Raw genomic sequence first — 23,476 nt, forward strand, 5'->3', positions numbered from 1 at the left:
AAACCAGCTGGTAGCTACAATTTTGGAGATGGAATTCAAGTTTAGGGCCCCATCACACACAGTGCGAAGTTTGGACGAAGTGCACACTTATTGCACATGACGCAGGAATAGTGTGCAAACCGTCGCCAAATCAAATCAAGCTACATTTCAACAAACAAACAATAAAAACAAACCAAACAATTAAAAACCTAGACAACCAAAAACCCAAATCTAGAACTGAATCATGTATTGTTTCACAGGGCTCCTCCTTCTAAACTGCATGGTGTGAAGTATGAGGAAGCACGCTGGCCTGCAGGAGCATGTTCGGGTCAGGTGGCTTTGAGGATTGCATTTCCTGAATGACAAGTCTGGATGACAAGAGTCAAGTGATTTGATCATGAACCATGTCAATCCAGTTTGTGGGGTTGACTGAGGCTGACAAGGACCTTAAAGCAGACTTGCGAGAGAACTTAGAAAAGACATGTCCAACAGTAAGTAATTTCTTTGAATAATGTTGATATTTTAAAATCTTTTAGGACTATTTTTAAACACAAGTGAAGCTACGGTGAAGCAAATAACTATTTGATCCACTGTTGATTTTGCAAGTTTTCCCACCCACAAAGAACGGAGAGGTCTGTAATTTTTATCGTACATACACTTCAACTGTGAGAGACAGAATGTAAAAAAAAAAAAAATTCAGAAAATAATCACATTGTATGATTTTTAAATAATTAATTTGCATTTTATTGCATGAAATAAGTATTTGATAGAATAGAAAAACAGACCTTAAACCTTTGTTTGCAGTTCCAGAGGTCAGACATTTCCTGTAGTTCTTGATCAAGTTTTCACACACTGCAGCAGGGATTTTGGTCCACTTCATACAGATGTTCTCCAGATCTTTCAGGTTTTAAGTTTCAGCTCCCTCCAAAGATTTTCTTTTTAGTTCAGGTCTGGATACTGGCTCGGCCACTCCAGAACCTTGAAATGCTTCGTACAGAGCCACTCCTTAGTTGCCCTGACTGTGTGTTTGGGGTCATTGTCATGCTAGAAGACAGCATGACAATGATGATAAAAATGATAATGATAAAATTACAGACCTCTCTGTTCTTTGTAGGTGGGAAAACTTGCAAAATCAACAGTGGGTCAAATACTTATTTGCCTCATTGTATATGAGGAATTTCAACCATTTGGAACAAAGAGATTCAATTGTAGCTGAGTTGTAGTCATTTTACAACAGTAGCAAGTTAGTGTCAACTTGTTTCTGGATTTTAGTGAACACAAATTATCTGTATTATTGAACATTAATGTGTCCTTTGTGTCTTTGCAGACAGCACAACTAGCATGAGGCAGGCAATGGTGGTTATAGCCACAGGGGAGGAATGGTCTCTCTTAAAACCTCTGCTGCAGGACAATTTTGGAGATGAATATCACCAGTTAACCTTTCGTTCTGATGGACCAACTCAAGTCTGTGACATAACAGTGGATGGTGTCTCCACCAGCTTATACTTTACCGATTTGAAGCAAAATATGACAGCACAGGACATCAGTCAGGCTCTTTATGGTTGCTATAAGTTGTGCTCCAGTGGAAACATTACATTTCTGCTCTTGATCCAAGGTGGACATTACACAAAGAGCCAAAGACGAATGATTGAGATCCTGCAGGTGGACTTTGGAGCTGATGTTTTAAAATACCTCATTGTCCTGTCTCTGGATGACGGACACATTGTTGACACATTGGATGACACTCTTCTGGAGTTGATAAACACATGCGATGGCAGATACTGCCACATCACTTCATCTTCAACAAAAGAAAAGCTACTTGCACTCATTGAGATGGCCAACTATGTATTGAAAGAAAACGGTTCCAGCGGTTACACTGAAAACATGCTGAGCAATGCAAAGAAAAGGAACATGGAGGACTCAGCTATGAGAATGCTGAAGGAGAAGCTCCAAGAAGCCGAGCAGAAGGAGCAGGCCTTCATTCAGGAAACACGACTGCAAGAAGAGAGAAGGGCCAGAGAGGTGAAGGAGCTGGAGAAGAAGCATGCTGAAGAACGGAAGGAAGAAGCAGCTGAAAGAACGGTGTATGTAACAAAGCGAGAGAACCTTGAGGAGGCTGTGAGAAGCCACAGAGCTTCCCTACAGCTGCTGATACACCGTGTTGAAGGTAAGACTAAAACTCTATTCTCACTTTCACAGACATGCATCCCTGCATGTCATTACCTTGGAAAACTTAGAGGGTCCGAGAATGTGTCCGTGAAGAACCAAGATATTCTGCATATGCTGTAGTCTTTGGATCCTGTGATAACTCACAGGATCCTTGGGTACTGCTGGAATGACTTTGTGTCAAAATAATGGTTACTTATGGACATTCACATGTTTGGCTTGCATTATGGGGGACCCTTATACCTCCATCACACTAGAAGGCCGAATGAACCGGAATGCCGTCAGAATGAAAATTCGACCTACATTGCGACAGAGTCCGCAACAGCATTCGGAGTGCATTCCAAAAAGTTGGGCACATTTATGTGGCTAGCCCAAATACTGCTTTCGAGGTGCAGTCAAGGTGGAAAAATATTGTACAGCAGTAGAGGTGGACTCTAACTGCATTCGGACTGCATTCTAAATATTCTCATGCCATCATAACACGTTCAAGGGAAATTTGCTATGATCAGGCACGTCGACTCCTGCCGGCATGTGCCGAATGTGGCACGGAGCTGCCGGACAGCACCTCCAGTGCATTCCGTTTAGGGTGCGCAAAGGAAATACTGCAACGTGCAAAGTCTGTGGCATGTATTCATTTTGTGAACTAGACGTGAACATTGCGCAATCAAACCAAAAACACCATGTTTCACTACGAGTCAATGCATCTCTGAACCACGGAACAGCATGCACATCTGAACAGCCTGGCACAGCTGTAATACACATCATCTGACAGATACATTGCCAGTCCCTCTTATGAGTTAGAAGATGTATCTGTAATATTATGTTATCATGGCTGTAACACACCATTCAGGCATGCTGTGAGTCAGTGTGTCACAGAGCCAGGAAGCAGAACAGGCATCTGAATGGCCTGTCACAGCTGTAATACACATCATATGACAGATACAACATCTAACTCATATGAAGGAATGACATTGCAACTGTATTGCCAAGCCAGTACAATATAAATAAAATTAATCACCACCTTTGGAATGACTCCATGCACCTCCCACCACATGATGCACACCAGACAGGCTGCAGCCTGTGATGTGTGATCCTTGGCGTGACATGACATGATTACATCATCCAGGTTCTGAGAGCAAATGCATCATCCACTACAAAATATATATTCCCCATGGCGTGGCATCCAGCCAGTCCACTGCTACGTCAGGGCTTGCACCATCTGATCACTCAGTTCAGCGGACGGACAGCTCCTACATGAGGTGTCATAACTTCCAATCAGTCAGCTGCTCCATGATGCTTGTCATATCATCTAATTGGTCAGCTGCTCCGTGACATGTCATGACATCCGATTGGTCGGCTGCTGTATGGGCCTCCTTTTATCTGATCGGTCAGGTGCTGCGCGTGCCTCATATCATCTGATCACAAAGTGCTGAATGTCCGTTATGTGTGGGAAGGGAATAGATTGCCAGAACCTACAGCCGTTACCCACCTCTCCTTGCTACATACATCTAAGTAAAATGCTGATGTCCTGGAGGGAGAAAGAGTGAGAGAGAGAGAGAGAGAGAGAGAGAGAGAGAGAGAGAGAGAGAGCAATGGGAGGGGGAGAGGGACGAGAAAACGTCTGTGCACGCGTCCATGCGCGCACTGTATTTGCCATTTTCATAGAGCTACCGTCTCTCCTTTCTGGATTTCGAAGGAAATCCTATTCATGACCTGAAACATTAAATCCAGGTCCTAGGATCACTGACAAGTATCGCGAGCCGTAGGGTATTATCGGTGCCTGTACTGCTTATTAATGAGCACATTCGTGATCTGAGGACCACAATAATCTGATCGCTCCGTTAACATGTAGTGCAGTAATGCATTCATCAGTGGTACCTGGTTAATATGATGTCGGTTCATAAGTTGGACTTCATTTGAAATGCAGAAGACAGGAACGACAGGTCTTCTGAAAAGAGCAGAAGACAGCGCACCGTCTCTCCTGCCCCTGCCTTTGTGTGCCTTCCGACCAGACCTCAGGTGGCAGTTGAACTGCATCCGTACGGCATTCAAAGTCTTTTTAATATTCTTACTGCATTCTAACAGTAGTTTAGGTATTCGTACTGTGTACCCACTACATTTGAACTACAACCCCAATTCCAATGAAGTTGGGACATTGTGTAAAATGTAAATAAAAACAGAATACAATGATTTGCAAATCCTCTTCAACCTATATTCAATTGAATACACCACAAAGACAAGATATTTAATGTTCAAACTGATAAACTTTCCTTCTAAAACACTCAATAAGCATTTGGGAACTGAGGACACTAATTGTGAGGGTCATGATTGGGTATAAAAGGAGAATCCCCAAAAGTCTCAGCCATTTACAAGCAAAGCTGGGGCGAGAATCACCACTTTGTGAACAGCTGCTTGAAAAAATAGTCCAACAGTTTAAGAACAATGTTTCTCAACTTTCAATCGCAAGGAATTTAGGGATTCCATCATCTACAGTGAGGAAAATAAGTATTTGAACACCCTGTGGTTTTGCAAGTTCTCCCACTTAGAAATCATGGAGGGGTCTGAAATTTTCATCTTAGGTGCATGTCCACGGTGAGAGACATAATCTAAAAAATAAATAAATAAATAAAAAAATCCGGAAATCACAAGGTATGATTTTTTAATAATTTATTTGTATGTTACTGCTGCAAATAAGTATTTGATCCCCTACCAACCAGCAAGAATTCTGGCTCACACAGACCTGTTAATTTTTCTTTAAGAAGCCCTCTTATTCTGCACTCTTTACTTGTATTAATTGCACCTGTTTGAACTTGTTTCCTCTATAAAAGACACCTGTCCACACACTCAATCAGTCACACTCCAACCTGTCCACCATAGCCAAGACCAAAGAGCTGTCTAAGGACAGCAGGGACAAAACTGTAGACCTGCATAAGGCTGGGATGGACTACAGGACAACAGGCAAGCAGCTTGGTAGAAGACAACAACTGTTATGATTATTTATTAGAACGTGGAAGAAACACAAGGTGACTGTCAATCTCCCTCGGTCTGGATTCCATGCAAGATCTCACTTTGTGGGGTAAGGATGATTCTGAGAAAGCTCAGAACTACACAGGAGGACCTGGTCAGTGACCTGAAGAGAGCTGGCACCACAGTCACAAAGATTACATTAGTAACACATGACTCTGTCATGGTTTAAAATCCTGCAGGGCAGCAAGGTCCCCCTGCTCAAGCCAGCACATGTCCAGGCCCATTTGAAGTTCACCAGTGACCATCTGGATGATCCAGAGGAGGCATGGGAGAAGGTCATGTGGTCAGATGAGACCAGAATAGAGCTTTTTGGAATCAACTCCACTTACCATGTTTAGAAGATGAGAACAACCCGAAGAAAACCATCCCAACCGTGAAGCATGGGGGTGGAAACATCATACTCTGGGGGTGCTCTTCTGCAAAGGGGACAGGACGACTGCACTGTATTGAAGGGAGGATGGATGGGGTCATGTATTGCAAGATTTTGGCAAACAACCTCCTTCGCTCAGTAACAGCATTGAAGACTGGTCATGGCTGGGTCTTCCAGCATGACAATGACCCCAAACACACAGCCAGGGCAACTAAGGAGGGGCTCCGTAAGAAGCATTTCAAGGTCCTGGAGTGGCCTGGCCAGTCTCCAGACCTGAACTCAGTAGAAAATCTTTGAAGGGAGCTGAAACTCCAAACCTGAAAGACCTAGAGAAGATCTGTATGGAGGAGTGGACCAAAATCCCTGCTGCAGTGTGCAAACCTGGTGAAAAACTACAGGAAACGTTTGACCTCTGTAATTGTAAACAAAGGCTACTGTACCAAATATTAACATTGATATTCACAGGTGTTCAAATACTTATTTGCAGCAGTAACATACAAATCAATTATTAAAAAATCATACATTGTGATTTCTGAATTTTTTTTTTCGATTATGTCTCTCACAGTGGACATGCACCTAAGATGAAAGTTTCAGACCCCTCCATGATTTCTAAGTGGGAGAACTTGCAAAATCGCAGGGTGTTCAAATACCTATTTTCCTCACTGTGCAGTCCATAATATAATCAGAAGATTCAGAGAATCTGGAGAACTTTCTACAAGTAAGCAGCAAGGCCGAAAAACAACATTGAATGCCCGTGACCTTTGATCCATCAGGCGGAACTGCATTAAAAACCGACATCATTGTGTAAAGGATCTTACCACGTGGGCACAGAAAAACCATTGTCAGTTAACACAGTTCATCGCTACACCTATAAGTGCAAGTTAAAACTCTACCATGCAAAGCGAAAGCCATACATCAACAACATCCAGAAACACCGCCACCTTCTCTGGGCCCGAGCTCATTTGAAATGGACAGACGCAAAGTGGAAAAGTGTGCTGTTGTCTGATGAGTCCACATTTCAAATTGTTTTTGTAAATCATGGACGTCGTGTTCTCCGGACAAAAGAGCAAGAAGACCATCCAGATTGTTACCAGTGCAAAGTTCAAAAGCCAGCATCTGTGATGGTATGGGGGTGTGTTAGTGCCCATGGCATGGGCAACTTACACAAATGTGATGGCACCAACAATTCGGAAAAGGTACATCTAGGTTTTGGAGCAACACATGCTGCCATCCAAGCAACGGCTTTTTCAGGGACATACCTGCTTATTTCAGCAAGACAATGCCAAGCCACATACTGCACGTGTTACAACAGCGTGGCTTCGTAGTAAAAGAGTGCGGGTACTAGACTGGCCTGCCTGCAGTCCAGACCTGTCGCCCATTGAAAATGTGTGGCGCATTATGAAGCACAAAATACGACAACGGACTGTTGAACAACTGAAGTTGTACATCAAGCAAGAACGGGAAAGAATTCCACCTACAAAGCTTCAACAATTAGTGTCCTCAGTTCCCAAACGCTTATTGAGCGTTGTTTTAAGGAAAGGTGATGTATCACAGTGGTAAATGTACTACTGTCCCAGCTTTTTTGAAACGTGTTGCAGGCATCCATTTCATAATGAGCAAATATTTGCACAAAAACAATAAAGTTTATCAGTTTGAACATTAAATATCTTGTCTTTGTGGTGTATTCAATTTAAAATAGGTTGAAGAGGATTTGCAAATCATTGTATTCTGTTTTTAATTACATTTTACACAATGTCCCAACTTCAATGGAATTGGGCTTGTACATTTGTAAGCATACACACAGAATGTGCCCGAATCAGTCGAGGTGGGATCTGCTCACATTCTAAGTAGTCACATGGCATTCTTACACAGCTATCAGAATATCTGTCCCTCCCGAATGTGGCTCAAATTTTGGCTTTTTTTCCCATTCCGCCTGATTGTGCTTGATTCCTGCTCACGATTCCTTTAGCTTTGATTCTTTAGCCAAGGGGTGAATTTCTCTGGGCATGATTCAGCACACGGGTGACCCAGTGTTGAGTAATCTCAGCGGTTGGAGAAGACCAATGGGATGCCCACGATTCACCTTGCTGTGGTAGATCGGTACTTTTGACCGGTTGTCAGACACAGTGGTTGTTGTCCAGGACACAGACCAGTTCTGAGGGGTGGTGGATACGACGTCATGACATGAGGCACCAGTGCATGCTCCCAGACGTGACCTAATCTGATTAATATCCCCGAAAAATATTGGTTCTGTACTTCCTGCCATTTTCGTAAATTTCTTTCACCTTTTTTAGTACCAGTTGTCCTATGAGGATGATATGACTGATTCAGGAAATCAGTTGCTTGTATACTCGTACTCCAGATAATTGTGTAAATCACCTGTGTAAAAGAAGAGTTAAGACCTATACAGGCCCAGAGGCTCAATGGTGCCAGTGCTTATGCCCAAAGTCTGTAGTGGAAGTGAATGAGCGTTCATGACTCCACCTGGATGTGACGCCATTGATGATGCAGGCTACTTTCTTAGCTAAGGCTGGTACCTTTTACAACTAGATGGCCTGTGACAGTGCAGGTTAAGTGTCTTATTCAAGGATACAGACAGGCAGCAGGGCCAGGAATCAAACCCAGGTCTACATGTTTGTTGTGTAACCTTTTATTACACTGAGCTATCTGCTCAACAGATGAATACCTGCTCTCTAGGTAATTGTGTAAACCACCTGTGTAAACATGGTGAATTGCACTGTGTGTAGAGCTGTGCATGTTCATGAGAAAAGTAACAAAATACCATAAGTAACACCCCTAAACTGCCTTTTAAGGATACGTGCCTTTCCCCCTATAGTTTTATATATGACGTCTTGTGTAAATCCAACCACACCTGTTCCTATTCCCATTTGGAGAGGTGATGGTCTAGTGGTTAACGTGTTGGGCTTGAGACCAGAAGATTCTCGGTTTAAATCCCAGCCTGACTGGAAAATCACTGGGCAAGGTTTTTATTCCCCTAGTTGTTCCCAGTGTGTAGTGAGTATCTTGTATGGCAGCACCCTCACATTGGGTTAATGTGAGGCATTATTTGTAAAGTGCTTTGAGCGTCTGATGCAGATGGAAAAGTGCTACATACAGTAGTGTTCAGAATAATAGTAGTGCTATGTGACTAAAAAGATTAATCCAGGTTTTGAGTATATTTCTTATTGTTACATGGGAAACAAGGTACCAGTAGATTCAGTAGATTCTCACAAATCCAACAAGACCAAGCATTCATGATATGCACACTCTTAAGGCTATGAAATTGGGCTATTAGTAAACAAAAGTAGAAAAGGGGGTGTTCACAATAATAGTAGTGTGGCATTCAGTCAGTGAGTTTGTCAATTTTGTGGAACAAACAGATGTGAATCAGGTGTTCCTTATTTAAGGATGAAGCCAGCACCTGTTGAACATGCTTTTCTCTTTGAAAGCCTGAGGAAAATGGGACGTTCAAGACATTGTTCAGAAGAACAGCATAGTTTGATTAAAAAGTTGATTGGCGAGGGGAAAACTTATACGCAGGTGCAAAAAATTATAGGCTCTTAATCTACAATGATCTCCAATGCTTTAAAATGGACCAAAACAAACAAACAAAAAAAAAAAAAACAGAGACGCATGGAAGAAAACGGCAAACAACCATCAAAATGGATAGAAGAATAACCAGAATGGCAAAGGCTCACCCATTGATCAGCTCCAGGATGATCAAAGACAGTCTGGAGTTACCTGTAAGTGCTGTGACAGTTAGAAGACGCCTGTGTGAAGCTAATTTATTTGCAAGAATCCCCTGCAAAGTCCCTCTGTTAAATAAAACACGTGCAGAAGAGGTTACAATTTGCCAAAGAACACATCAACTGGCCTAAAGAGAAATGGAGGAATATTTTGTGGACTGATGAGAGTAAAATTGTTCTTTTTGGGTCCAAGGGCCGTAGACAGTTTGTGAGACGACCCCCAAACTCTGAATTCAAGCCACAGTTCACAGTGAAGACAGTGAAGCATGGTGGTGCAAGCATCATGATATGGGCATGTTTCTCCTACTATGGTGTTAGGCCTATATATCGCATACCAGATATCATGGATCAGTTTGGACATGTCAAAATACTTGAAGAGGTCATGTTGCCTTATGCTGAAGAGGACATGCCCTTGAAATGGGTGTTTCAACAAGACAATGACCCCAAGCACACTAGTAAATGGGCAAAATCTTGGTTCCAAACCAACAAAATTAATGCCTCGCAGATGTGAAGAAATCATGAAAAACTGTGGTTATACAACTAAATACTAGTTTAGTGATTCACAGGACTGCTAAAAAAGCAGTTTGAACATAATAGATTTGAGTTTGTAGCATCAACAGCAGATGCTACTATTATTGTGAACACCCCCTTTTCTACTTTTTTTTTTACTAATAGCCCAATTTCATAGCCATAAGAGTGTGCATATCATGAATGCTTGGTCTTGTTGGATTTGTGAGAATCTACTGAATCTACTGGTACCTTGTTTCCCATGTAACAATAAGAAATATACTCAAAACCTGGATTAATCTTTTTAGTCACATAGCACTACTATTATTCTGAACACTACTGTAAATGCAGTCCATTTATTTATCATGTATGGCTTTGGTATCTGCAACAAGCCTAAACATGTCCACCAGGTGGCAGACAAGTATATGATATATTATATAGGCAAAACAACTTGCTTTTTGTTGTGATCTGGTGCAACAAAGTTCACCAATTTGTACTTGGTTTTTTATCTTCACACACCCTTTTATGTTTTAAGATTCATTTTTAAAGAGCAATTTTTAAAATGTGTTTTTGTTTGTTTGCTTGTTTTGCTAAGGTTTACATATAATCATTCCTTGTGTGGCAACTTTCCCACTATGGGTGGATCATAGAGGTTAATATGAGGACTAGAATCCGCAGTCGCACTGAGAAGTGTCCAAGCAAGGAGGCGCGGTTGCCATTTTAGATCAGGGCAACTGACACTCAATAAGTCTCATCAAGAAACAGGTGCAAAATGCTTGAAAGCTGCATATGTTGGCAAAACCACAATCGGAGAAAGAAGGGAGACAACATTTCCTCCCATAATTAAACAGTCTTGGTTATTCTTGTTACTTTTTCTGTGACTTCTGGGCAATAAACTGGTGTGAAGTGTCATGTTGTGTGGGCCGCTGAAGAGGAGGTACTGCTGGCCCACCACCACAGGATGGCGCCCTGCTTGAAGTGCGGGCTTCAAGCATGAGAGGGCGTCGGAGCGACCGGGAGTGACAGCTGTCACTCATCATCCGTACCAGCTGTCACTCATCCACTACTCATCACCACCACCATAAAGGCCGGACTGCAACTCCACCTCCCCGCAGAGAAATCAGCTACCATTCAGGTAATTTCTCTGCTAAGCTTAACTGTGACTAATAGTCTGATCTCATTTGCAGCCGTTTTCCTGTGACGGTGTCCTTATCTGCGGTATTGGCATTTGGTGTGGACTGCGACGGCTTCGCCTCACACCCCAAACCAGATAAGTGGTTTCACAGGAGCTGCACGAGTGTGTGATTGGAGGTGGAGGTTTTCCCTCCTAACTGTATACAGACTGTGGGATTACTGAGTGTGCGAACTCACACTCATCAGGACTGTCTCTGTTCTCTGCCAGCAGTACCGGGTCTGACTGCTGAAGACAGCGGCCACCTGGGGCGCAGGGCTTGGCGGCTCCGGTGTTCTTCAGCTCCGTTGGTGGTGGAAGCTGTGTGGGATCCGGCTCTTCTCTCGCCAGGCGTCTTCTATCGTCGAGCCTGCCCACACGTCACCTGGTGTATAATTGACATTCCACCATATTGTTGTTGTCTGTACGTCGTTGTGCGATTCACAACATTAAATTGTTACTTTTGGCTTATCCATTGTCGGTTCATTAACGCCCTCTGTTGTGGGTCCGTGTCACGACACTTTCACAACATGTCATGCCTGTGTATGAAATCGTAGGATTTGAAACGACCTTGAATGGAATTTTATTCAAAGTTGAATTTATTCAGTGCTATTCAAAAAATGGATTTAATTAACATGGACCATGTGGAATTAATTAATGCGGTCTGTGTGCCCATCTGGATTGTGTGATATTGTTCCTTCATGTCAGCAGAATTTGCAAGCTGGAACATATCGGATCTGTTTAATCTTTCAACACTAAACTAAACTAAAATAATAATTTCCTAACAGATGACCCCTTTGCTTTCAGAACTTGGCTGATGAAACCATTTGCTCATGGAATCAGAAATCGTTTACAGCTGCAGGTGTGTCGAACGTTTATGGAATCCTGTCAAAGTTAATAATTTATATATATATATATATATATATATATATATATATATATATATATATATATATATATATATATATATATACAGTATATATATATTGTAATGGTTTGATGAGTCGTGCAGCACTGAACACAGCAGCAGCAGCAGGATGTCTCAACTCAGCTGCTGATTTATCAGCTGGAACTAATCAGATCTGTATAACTTTCAACACTAATATTTGGGAATGTGTGGGTGTCAGAGTATGTTTAATACTTTCCTTACATCATTTAATGTAAATTAATTTTACTGCCTCTATATCCAGTTCAGAAGGACATTTTAACACATATTTTGCAAGCTTTTTTCCGAGTGTGTTCACTCGCGTATCCGCATTGAAAATGCATTAATATCCGGGCACTTCATCTATGTTTTGTCCAGTTAAGAGGTGTCATGTCGCTGTCCATAACGGGACATTTGCGTTTAGTAGTCAGCAATGGGAGTGCAGGCTCTAGTACTCTGTGCGGTGGCACATACAAAAAGCACCAAATGTTCAAACTGTTTGGGACACATCCATAATTTTAAATGCTTTGTATGTGATACAACTACTGTAGGTGGTGGCTTAGAAGTCAGCGGTGTTTTGATATTTGATGTGCTAATCTTCATTTTGATGTTTTCTAACAGTCATTTCCTGCTGTGGTTTTCTTGTTTAAGATGAAACCAGTGAAATGTCAGTGGTCCTGTTGGGCTTGTCTGGCAGTGGGAAGTCTTCTGCTGGAAACCTGATTCTACAGAGGGCAGCTAGTCAATACTCCATCAGTGATCCTTTTCAGGATCCTATTCAGCCAACCATAGCCTGTGAAAGGAAGGAATTGATTGCAGCAGGGAAGAAACTCATCGTGGTGGACACCCCTGAGCTGTGGGATGAGGACGGTGTGGAGGATTTAGAGTTGGTGAAGGACTGTCTGGCTCTAGCCCTCCCAGGACCCCACGTCTTCCTGCTGGTGCTCCAGGTGGGACGCTTCACCCAAGGCGAGAGCGAGATGTTGGGTCACCTGCAGAAAATCTTTGGAAGAGAGTTTGCAGAGCATGCCATTGTCCTGTTTGTCCACTTTGATAGCAACCAGCACAGGCCTCAAAAGATCAACGACTACGTAACCAGTGCCCATTTGAGTCTTCAGGATCTGCTCCGGAAATGCGGAAGCCGCTATTATGAGCTGAATGTTGCAAAGTCCCACAATGCTTTGAGCTATCCTCAGGTCAAAGAGCTCCTGTCAGGGGTCAACAAATTGGTTGCTTCCCATGGGGGAAGCTGCTTCTCAAGTAGAAGGTTTTCTGTGCAGGAGCTGAAGGAGAGGAAGAAAACGTTAGAGGAGAGAAAGGAGGAGGCAACGGAAGGAAATTATTTATTAAGAGATAGTTGATTTTTTTATGGTCATATCCTCTGGAAAAAGTAAAACTTGGATAAACTTAAAAAAAACATATGTATACATAAATATGTATGTTCATGTTTATCCCTTAAAAATGATCACCTCCGCCGCGCATAAATCAGGTTGTTTCATAAAAAAATTGGTTAAGTTTTGAATAGTGTAATAGAGTGTTCTTTTAAAAATGTTTTTAGGTATTGTGCTATACCTGCTGAAACGATTTAGAAATGGAGCCCACCTTTCTTGATACTACTGTATGACAAATCGTTCTATATGGATACAGTGAGTTTCTCCAGTGTTCCATATATTCTGTGAGTCAGCTGATCTATTGATTGATCTGTGATTACACTGACCAGACATCCAGTGCAACACCCAAAAATGTCAAATATTTTTCGCTCAAAAACTGTGATCATGATTTTTGTTCATGCCAGCATGCAGACATCCTAAGGTCAATAACATTAGTTTTTCTAAAGCTTGTTCCACTTGATTGCAGGAGATTTGTTTGCCACATGACCAAGTTGGAGTAGAATTCTAAGCACAATCCTTGCAAAATTTTTCCTATAATTTGTACAAACTTCTTGTGTTTAAATATCACCTGGCATTGTTCTGGCACAATGTTTGGCTACGGTATGAGGAGAAAATCAGCATGAGAAATAGCTTCCGTATGCTTGATGCAAATGTAACAGAGCATACAAGTTGTATGTGAACATATCTTTAGTTAGATGGCTGTTGAGAAAAAATAGTATTTTAGACTTGAATGGACCCCCTAAGATCTCAATGACTTTGGGACATTCTGGATCATCGTGTGGATGTGTGATCCAGAACCATCCGAGGTGCAAGAGTTGTCTCAGACACTATAAGAGGACTACTAGAACAGGATTAAACAGGCAAAAACCAATAGCTGATCACCTCTATGCATCACAAAATTCAAACTGTGTGATGCTAGAGGTGGACCCACAAAAGTGTTACAAAAGTGTGTGACAGCTTTTTCCACTTTTTTTTTTGCAGTGATTCAGGTTTATGTTTGCACAGAATATTGTTTGTCCCTGAATAAACATGGGTGTTGCATTGGAAGTTTGGGTCAGTGTAGAGTATTTTTTTCTTCCTTTTTTTATTTATTTATTTATTTTTTTTTGTGCTGCTAGTGGATTCTGACTAAATGTCAGAGTTGGTTCATCCCATTTTGTAAATTTTTGTTGATGATGAATTCTGTGAATAACTTTGTGTTGGATAAGTTGCCGATTTGTATTATTGGCAATGTCTTCCTTGAACAGTGGTGTAGGGATTTCACAAACTAAAACACAACATACCACAAAATCAATCATGTCATACAGTGGGATATTTGATTTATTCTGTGATTTCTCTGTTTGGTACAGGCTCATATCAGTGAATCTTTTAAAATCAATGTTATTATTGGGTGATCAATCAGTTTTTTGAACAGTCGTGTAGAAGAAGTTGTGTTGTGCCATGTCTTGATTTGTTTATTTCAATGCAGGAAGCACAAGTGATTTACACCATTTGTATTTTACTGGTTGATGTAAGAGATGATGTAATAAACTTTATTCAGGTGAATGTTTGTTGCAAGTGTATTTATTATACAGCAAAAAATATTTTTTATCCAAATCACCATGGTGAGATTACAAGTATATGAAAGAACATCTTTGTCACTTAATAATAGGACCTGTGGAGAAACACAGTGGTGGAAATATGGGTGGCATGCTAACAGGAGAATTATTCTGTGGGGGGCTGCGGGGCCATGGTGTTGTTAATCCACTCCGTGTAGTGAGAGATAATTGTGTATATTCCAGGCTTTTTAATTTGGCCACATTTCTTCCCTCCATTAGAGGTAATGCCTACGGCCACACCGTTGTAAAGCAAAGGCCCTCCAGAATCACCCTGAAAGAGAAGAAAAACAGAATGGTGATTAGGGTGCCACTCACAAATAAGTTTCTAACTTTTATTGTCCCACCCCCCAGATTTGTTCTTAATGTGAAAAGAAAAAAGCTGACAAAATTTGGATGTATTATAATAATATTTACTGGTAACTCAACAGCATCAATTTTTTGTAATTTTTGGAAAAATTTGGATATATTAAATAACAGTTGTTTTAACACAAACATAAGAATATCATAGAAATACTTAAAATGAAGACTAGCAGCAGCAAGCAGTTACCTTAGAACTTAATAAGTGCTTTAAAAAACAATAATGGATTAACACACAAAACAATGTACTGTCCAGAGAATGACTTTATTGCAGCTTTAGCAATAGCTTCATTTGTCCTCATAGCTGTCCAGCTCAAGCAGTAGCTGCAGATCATTTTGTGGAGCAGATGACACACACATGCATGTGAACCAAGCCTTGGCATAGACCTTTATCACAATTGTGTTCAAATGGCCAAGAGACAAGAGTTCACGTGCAGTCAGTCTGAACTGGGAACAAAAGATGTATATCTTCAGAGTGCATATGAGTTTTGCCATCATCTAGCTTGATGGAATGCCCCAGGGGCCTGAATGTGTACACCACCATTGCTGTCAGCTCCCAGAAACAGCAGTGACAAGTGCAAGAGCTCATGGTCATCATCTCTAGGATGAAAATCTGTTAGTTGTTGCTGAATGAAGCAGATGATATCACCCTTAATTGGATTGACAGCTGAGGTTATGAACTCTACATCTAGTTCACTTTCATAGCCAGACTGGTCAACTGAGCCAAAATTATATTGCGTGATATAGCTACCAGTATATAGTAAATATCCATATGTGAATGAAACTTGTAGTAGTTAATATGCTTCATAAAAGAAAAGGGGTGGGACCTGGAAAAAGTTGATTTTTTTTGGCCATAATATTGAGTGGCACCCTAATAGCGATGACACATACACTGTTAAAATCTAGATAACAGCAGCACAGGCGTACTTAGGAAGGTATATATATATTTTTACATTTCTTCCTATATTTTGATTCACAAGACCATAGCAGTCTTTATAATCACATATGTTTTACAACTTTATCCATATTTTCAACTTTAAAAAATATTTATAGAAAAAATGAGAACTTAACATAAAAGTGTTGATTTTTACTGACTCAAAACGTATGTCAGGGAGGTGGATTTCATGTTTAATCCTGTCCCTAAACATTCCACCAATGATGTTGGAAAAATAATGGCTTTTTGAGTCTTTAAACCAAATCAACTGCTTTAGAAAATGATTCACAGTTTTGAAACATTCAAAATAATAAAAAAAACCCTGTATGTTTGCAATGCAATTCATTGCTTTTAAATCCTCAAAATAAATGTAAGAGTTTTAAAATGCTCAGAATATTAAATAAAAAAATTGTTGCAGAAAATGTTTTCCTGTTTTAAAATGCTTGAAACACTAAATGAAACAATTGCTTTGCAAAGCAATTCACTGGTTTGAATTACTCAAAACAGTAAATAAAACAATTACTTCAGAAAAGAATTAATTATTTGTAAATGCTTACATCACAGGAGTCTTCTTTTTTATAGGGCTGATCACAAGGCTCTGGACATAGTTTATGTGCACATATCATGTTGTCGGTGAACTTCCTGCCAAAATAGTCTCTGCGTCCACACCGGGCTGAGCTCATCACTTCAACGGACACCTCTTTCAGCTTGTCTGGTCGGGACCCCAGATCGTCAATGGATCCCCAGCCAGCTGTGTCCACCTCTGCACCCGTGCTGGGGTTTGTGCCACCTGTTCGCAGGTACTCCACCGCTTTAACAGCTTCAGAACTGTTAAATGGACGATCCAGCTATAAAAATCACACAGAAAGTCCTTGTTGGCAAAGATGGAAGTGACAGCACTCATCTCTGAAAGCATAACATTTTATTTTCCATGTGATCACAGCAACATCAAAACACAAACATCATACATAAAATGTCTGCATCAATGCCAATACTGAGTCAAGATGATTCAGTATTTACCTTTGGGATTTACGCCGTTTAAAATTTACTTGCAAACCAATTTCCTGGGGCAGAATAAAAGTTCTGCTCACTACTTTTGAAAAGTTATCACTTTTAGTTGATGCTTTCTAACATGATGACATGAAAGGAAACAGTGAACACTGAATATTATGTTAGGATATACTACAGTTTGCATGCAAGTGTGGTCCCTATATAATCAGAAATCAACCATTACATGAGTGAGATTTTTCTAGACTATTCTTGTTACAATTGACTGTGTTGTGTGGCTGGGGGGGCCTGGCTGCCTTTTGTTTCTGTTTTCTGTCCTGTCTTTTGTTTTTCCTTCCAGGTGGCTTGCATTTGGGATTGAGTGGCTGTGTAGCTGAGTTTATCAGGACCTCACCCTGATCACCTGAGGCTGATCACCTGCGGCTCGTCAGGACTCACAGCTGTGGTGCATCTACAATGGATTGGAACATGGTGGCATTTAAGACTGGAGTACACAGTGTGTATTTGCCAGAGACTCGACCTTGTGACCAGACGGGTGAGATCGTCGTCTCAAGAGCCATCTCATCATCAGTGGATGCAGAGAACGTCCAGGTTTGATGCATGGTCTGTGAAAGAGGAGGGGGTGAGGTCTCACGCTCGTCAGCACACTTCCTGAGGTACGTTAGATTTTGTGACTAACATTTATACAGTCAGTAAATGTGGTGTTCCTCACACCTTATTATATTGAGCTGTATGTTGGTTGTATAATCAGCTTCCTCTGCAGTGGAGTTTTGTGAACTGGATGTTCCATGCCTGCAGGGTGGGAAGCTGATTAGTAATTGAGCCAGGAAGTGTTTGCTGTTTGTGCACCTTTGAGCGTTCTCTCTGTGTGTTGAGTGTGGACTCACATAATGATTCCTTCTTTCACAGACTCGGTTTGTCGCGGCCACCTGGGGGCTGTCGGCGGGGTCCTTGGGTCCGAATTGGTTCTGGCTCCGGACCGTTAGCGCTGCTGGGAGCGCACCGCAATCCACCACGCCAGACCACGCACTTTTATATTTTTTCACATCACTGTTATGTTTATTAAACTCTGTTATCCTTTGTACCATGCTCTGCTTATTTTATACTGGGTCCTTCAAACGCTGGTCGGTTCTCCGGGCTGCGTCCGACACATAACAGTAGTCTCTGGCCAAACATCATGGACCCAGCGGTAGCAGAGACGGTAACGCGCCGGGAAGGCGGCAGCAGACGTTCAGAAGTTATCCGGATCAGTTGCGGGTGCTCTCCGCCCAGATGGTGCGCGTTGGAGAACCCATTACTGAATACTGATTTGAGCGCTCGTGCAGCCGTGTTCCTGTGTGTGCCTTATCCGTGGGTCGTGGTGGAGTGTGACTGGCGACGGCTTCACGTCGCACTTCGACCGGATAAGAGGTTTGAACGGGAGCTGCAGGAGTGGGTCTGTAATGGGTGAACGCGCACGGCGGAGCTCTGTGGCACGGGTCGCGGTGCTTCCTGTGTTACAGTCGTAGCCCCGTTTCCCCGGGTAATGATAGCTACTGCGTCTGTTGTGTCAGCTCCGGTGTTATTTAGTTGAATCACATTTTTGGTTGTGTTGCTCACAGGAAAAGCAGCATGAATTATTTTCTGTCACCAAAGGGGGTTTTTCATTTTTAGCACTCTGGCTCCCTCTGTTGGTGACTGAGTCACATTACCGTCAAGCTCTTAAGTTGGAACAGGTGTGTTCCATTTGTTTGAGCTTGACGGTATAAATCACTTATTTGTTTTGTGTTAGTTCATTTTGTGTGGGATTTTATTTTTTGTTTTCCACTATTAGTGTCTGGGGTCGTGTCCCTGCAGTCTGTTTGGAGCACAAAAAGGACCCAAGCAACTTTATGTTAGTCTGTTAGTCTTTCTTTTTATTTCTTTTAGTTTCACCTCCCAGGGTTTGATGGGACGGTCCCCTGGGGGGTGATGGGGGGTAATTGGGTTGTTTTTTCTTTTTTTTTGTTTTGTTTTTTGTTATGCCCTCTCTTCTCCTCTGACTCCAGCCGGGTGAGCCGTAGAGTCGGCGTTGCTGGAGTGGTGCAGTTTGGTTATGCTGGGCGTTTCCCAGGTAACCTCTGCACCCGGGAGGGGAGGGGGGGGGTTTGGGGTATTTTCTTTTTGTTCCCTCTCTTCTCCTCTGGCTCCAGCCATGTGAGCCGTAGTGTCGGCGTTGCTGGAGTGGTGCAGTTTGGTTATGCTGGGCATTTCCCAGGTAACCTCTGCACCTGGGGGGGGGGGGGGGGTGTTTTTGTTTGTTGATTCCCTGTTCCACCTCCGGCTTCAGCGCGCCTTTGAGCCGTCTGCCATCGGCGTGGCTGAGGTTTGGGGCAGTGGGATATACCTGCAGCTGGTGGCTGGTTTGGAAGTCGGAGGAGTGGCGCCGTTTTGTGCCATCTGCCATAACCGCTGTTCCACTCCTCCCGGTTGGCTTCTGGGGTATAGTCACGGATGGTGACACTGGACGTGCTTCCAGTTTCCACTGCGCCAAGGGGGTGGGGTTGTTTTGTTTGTATGCTTTTTTTTTCTCCTTTTGTTTTTCCGCCCTCAGGGTTTGACTGTGGTGTCCTCTGGGGGGGAAAGGGCTGTGGGTCCATCTAGCCATAGACGGCCGGGGCTGGGTCCGTTGGTCATGAGGGGAGGCGTCTCCTGGGGTTGATGGAATGGTCCTCTGGGAGGCGCTGGGAGTCCCCGTGGGTGACATTGGATCCCAGAGGGACCTCGGCTGTGGTTATTACTCCTGGAGCTGGCGGGATGTCCTCTGGGGGGTGTTGGTCCCTACATGTCGTTGGGGGGGGGGGGTGTTAGTGTTTTTATTTGTTAGCTTAAGTTTGGGTTGTTTTTCTTTTCTCCCCTTCCCGGGGTTTGATGGAACGGTCCTTTGGGGAGGGGGGGGGGGGGGGGGTGTTAGCATTTTTATTTGCAAGCTTAAGTTTGGGTTTTTCTTTTCTCCCCTTCCCGGGGTTTGATGGAACGGTCCCCTGGGGAGGGGGGGTGGTTTGGTTGTTTGTTTGTCTTTTTTGTTTTATGACTAATTAGACTGAACATGGTTGGACAAAGGCTGACCGCACAGGTTTAAGAACTCCTGCCCACACCTGTGCTAAGTGACTGACAGAAACAAAGGCAAAGATGCAGCCAGAGGAGAAGACATCAACCATTCTGTTGGAAGACGAATGCAGATACAGTTTCCAGCCATGGCCCCTGGAGGGGGGTGTTTCTCCTGTGTGTGGTCACCGGGAGGCTTCCCGTGAGGATGGGGTGCTGTTGTGTGGCTGGGGGGGCCTGGCTGCCTTTTGTTTCTGTTTTCTGTCCTGTCTTTTGTTTTTCCTTCCAGGTGGCTTGCATTTGGGACTGAGTGGCTGTGTAGCTGAGTTTATCAGGACCTCACCCTGATCACCTGAGGCTGATCACCTGCGGCTCGTCAGGACTCACAGCTGTGGTGCATCTACAATGGATTGGAACATGGTGGCATTTAAGACTGGAGTACACAGTGTGTATTTGCCAGAGACTCGACCTTGTGACCAGACGGGTGAGATCGTCGTCTCAAGAGCCATCTCATCATCAGTGGATGCAGAGAACGTCCAGGTTTGATGCATGGTCTGTGAAAGAGGAGGGGGTGAGGTCTCACGCTCGTCAGCACACTTCCTGAGGTACGTTAGATTTTGTGACTAACATTTATACAGTCAGTAAATGTGGTGTTCCTCACACCTTATTATATTGAGCTGTATGTTGGTCGTGTAATCAGCTTCCTCTGCAGTGGAGTTTTGTGAACTGGATGTTCCATGCCTGCAGGGTGGGAAGCTGATTAGTAATTAAGCCAGGAAGTGTTTGCTGTTTGTGCACCTTTGAGCGTTCTCTCTGTGTGTTGAGTGTGGACTCACATAATGATTCCTTCTTTCACAGACTCGGTTTGTCGCGGCCACCTGGGGGGTGTCGGCGGGGTCCTTGGGTCCGAATTGGTTCTGGCTCCGGACCGTTAGCGCTGCTGGGAGCGCACCGCAATCCACCACGCCAGACTGCGCACTTTTATATTTTTTCACATCACTGTTATGTTTATTAAACTCTGTTATCCTTTGTACCGTGCTCTGCTTATTTTATACTGGGTCCTTCAAACGCTGGTCGGTTCTCCGGGCTGCGTCCGACACATAACAGACTGAGCAGTGTCTTGAATTGTTTTTAGAAACACTTCAGTATGACATAATGGTAAAATAATTTTCACGGCCTTGCTAGCTGACATGATGTACTCTGCAAGATAGAGAGTCATTGTCGGCAACCATAGCAAGTTAGTGACAGCATATAGATTTAAGTGACTACACCCCTCTATAATATCTTTTCAATGTCAAATTCTAAATACAACCCCAATTCCAATGAAGTTGGGACATTGTGTTAAATGTAAATAAAAACAGAATACAATGATTTGCAAATCCTCTTCAGCCTATACGAGGGCTGTCAATAAAGTAACGGTCCTTTTTATTTTTTTCAAAAACTATATGGATTTCATTCATATGTTTTTACGTCAGACATGCTTGAACCCTCGTGCGCATGCGTGAGTTTTTCCACGCCTGTCGGTGACGTCATTCGCCTGTGAGCACTCCTTGTGGGAGGAGTCGTCCAGCCCCTCGTCGGAATTCCTTTGTCTGAGAAGTTGCTGAGAGACTGGAGCTTTGTTTGATCAAAATTTTTTCTAAACCTGTGAGACACATCGAAGTGGACACGGTTCGAAAAATTAAGCTGGTTTTCAGTGAAAATTTTAACGTCTGATGAGAGATTTTGAGGTGATACTGTCGCTTTAAGGACTTTTCACGGTGCGAGACGTCGCTCAGCGCTCTCAGGCGGCGTCATCAGCCTGTTTCAAGCTGAAAACCTCCACATTTCAGGCTCTATTGATCCAGGACGTCGTGAGAGAACAGAGAAGTTTCAGAAGAAGTCGGTTTCAGCATTTTATCCGGATATTCCACTGTTAAAGGAGATTTTTTTAATGAAAGACGTGCGGACGGGTCCGCGCGTCGGGACGCAGCCGCCACGACGCTCCGCCACAGGAAAAACACCTCTGTTGAAAGCCTTAAGGACAAGTTGGAACATGTCCTGCCTGTTAAACAATTTCTCATATACTCACTCCACTGAAAGCCATCAAAAGCCGCCTGGATTTTACAAATGGTTATCAACACGGAGGTGTTTTTCCTGTGCCGCCGCACCGCGTCGGCTGCGTCCCGACGCGCGGATCCGTCCGCACGGATCCGTCCGCACGTCTTTCATTAAAAAAAATCGGTGTGTAACTTTGCAAAAACAATGTCGGACTCTGTAGTTTTCTCTGGGCCCCTCCCCAATCGGACCGGGAGTGACATGTTTAGCTGCATGTTCTCCTTGAATTGCTGGCTGTCTGAGTGGTGTCCAAAAAATGAGGTGGGCTTCATAGATAATTGGCAAAGCTTCTGGGGAAAACCTGGTCTTGTTAGGAGAGACGGCATCCATCCCACTTTGGATGGAGCAGCTCTCATTTCTAGAAATCTGGCCAATTTTCTTAAATCCTCCAAACCGTGACTATCCAGGGTTGGGACCAGGAAGCAGAGTTGTAGTCTTACACACCTCTCTGCAGCTTCTCTCCCACTGCCATCCCCTCATTACCCCATCCCCGTAGAGACGGTGCCTGCTCCCAGGCCACCAATAACCAGCAAAAATCTATTTAAGCATAAAAATTCAAAAAGAAAAAATAATATAGCACCTTCAACTGCACCACAGACTAAAACAGTTAAATGTGGTCTATTAAACATTAGGTCTCTCTCTTCTAAGTCCCTGTTGGTAAATGATATAATAATTGATCAACATATTGATTTATTCTGCCTTACAGAAACCTGGTTACAGCAGGATGAATATGTTAGTTTAAATGAGTCTTCCATTCCAGCTTATTAATTAATCAAAAACCCAGACAGAGCTTTAAATCATTTGAAAGCTTGACTCTTAGTCTTGTCCATCCAAATTGGAAGTCCCAAAAACCAGTTTTATTTGTTATTATCTATCGTCCACCTGGTCGTTACTGTGAGTTTCTCTGTGAATTTTCAGACCTTTTGTCTGACTTAGTGCTTAGCTCAGATAAGATAATTATAGTGGGCGATTTTAACATCCACACAGATGCTGAGAATGACAGCCTCAACACTGCATTTAATCTATTATTAGACTCTATTGGCTTTGCTCAAAAAGTAAATGAGTCCACCCACCACTTTAATCATATCTTAGATCTTGTTCTGACTTATGGTATGGAAATTGAAGACTTAACAG

The 23,476-nt window shown here is 42.8% G+C and overlaps 2 protein-coding genes across 3 annotated transcripts in view; one reads left to right on the forward strand and one right to left on the reverse strand.

Annotated features, from left to right (window-relative positions):
- The first annotated feature begins 298 nt into the window (after positions 1–298).
- Positions 299–13,261, forward strand: LOC117500819 (GTPase IMAP family member 8-like). Its single transcript, XM_034159600.1, has 3 exons — positions 299–470; positions 1,307–2,146; positions 12,543–13,261. Exons 1-3 carry the CDS (start codon positions 461–463, stop codon positions 13,250–13,252), a joined length of 1,560 nt encoding a protein of 519 aa, XP_034015491.1. The 5' UTR covers positions 299–460; the 3' UTR covers positions 13,253–13,261.
- Positions 13,262–14,982: 1,721 nt separating this feature from the next.
- Positions 14,983–23,476, reverse strand: part of cfd (complement factor D (adipsin)) — a 38,703-nt gene continuing 30,209 nt past the window's right edge. For both annotated transcript variants that reach the window (XM_034159602.1, XM_034159601.1), the window contains 2 exons: positions 16,729–17,019; positions 14,983–15,151 (listed from right to left, as the gene is read on the reverse strand). In XM_034159602.1, coding sequence (XP_034015493.1) covers positions 14,987–15,151; positions 16,729–17,019 — 456 coding nt within the window. In that variant the 3' untranslated portion in view covers positions 14,983–14,986. The remainder of the gene's footprint in view (positions 15,152–16,728; positions 17,020–23,476) is intronic.

The sequence above is a fragment of the Thalassophryne amazonica genome, chromosome 19 (assembly GCF_902500255.1).
Source record: "Thalassophryne amazonica chromosome 19, fThaAma1.1, whole genome shotgun sequence".
In the NCBI taxonomy this organism is placed as follows: domain Eukaryota; kingdom Metazoa; phylum Chordata; class Actinopteri; order Batrachoidiformes; family Batrachoididae; genus Thalassophryne; species Thalassophryne amazonica.

Coding starts and splice junctions, on each gene's coding strand:
- LOC117500819 (XM_034159600.1), top strand. Junction 2,147..12,542: donor GCTGATACACCGTGTTGAAG/GTAAGACTAAAA, acceptor TTCTTGTTTAAG/ATGAAACCAGTGAAATGTCA.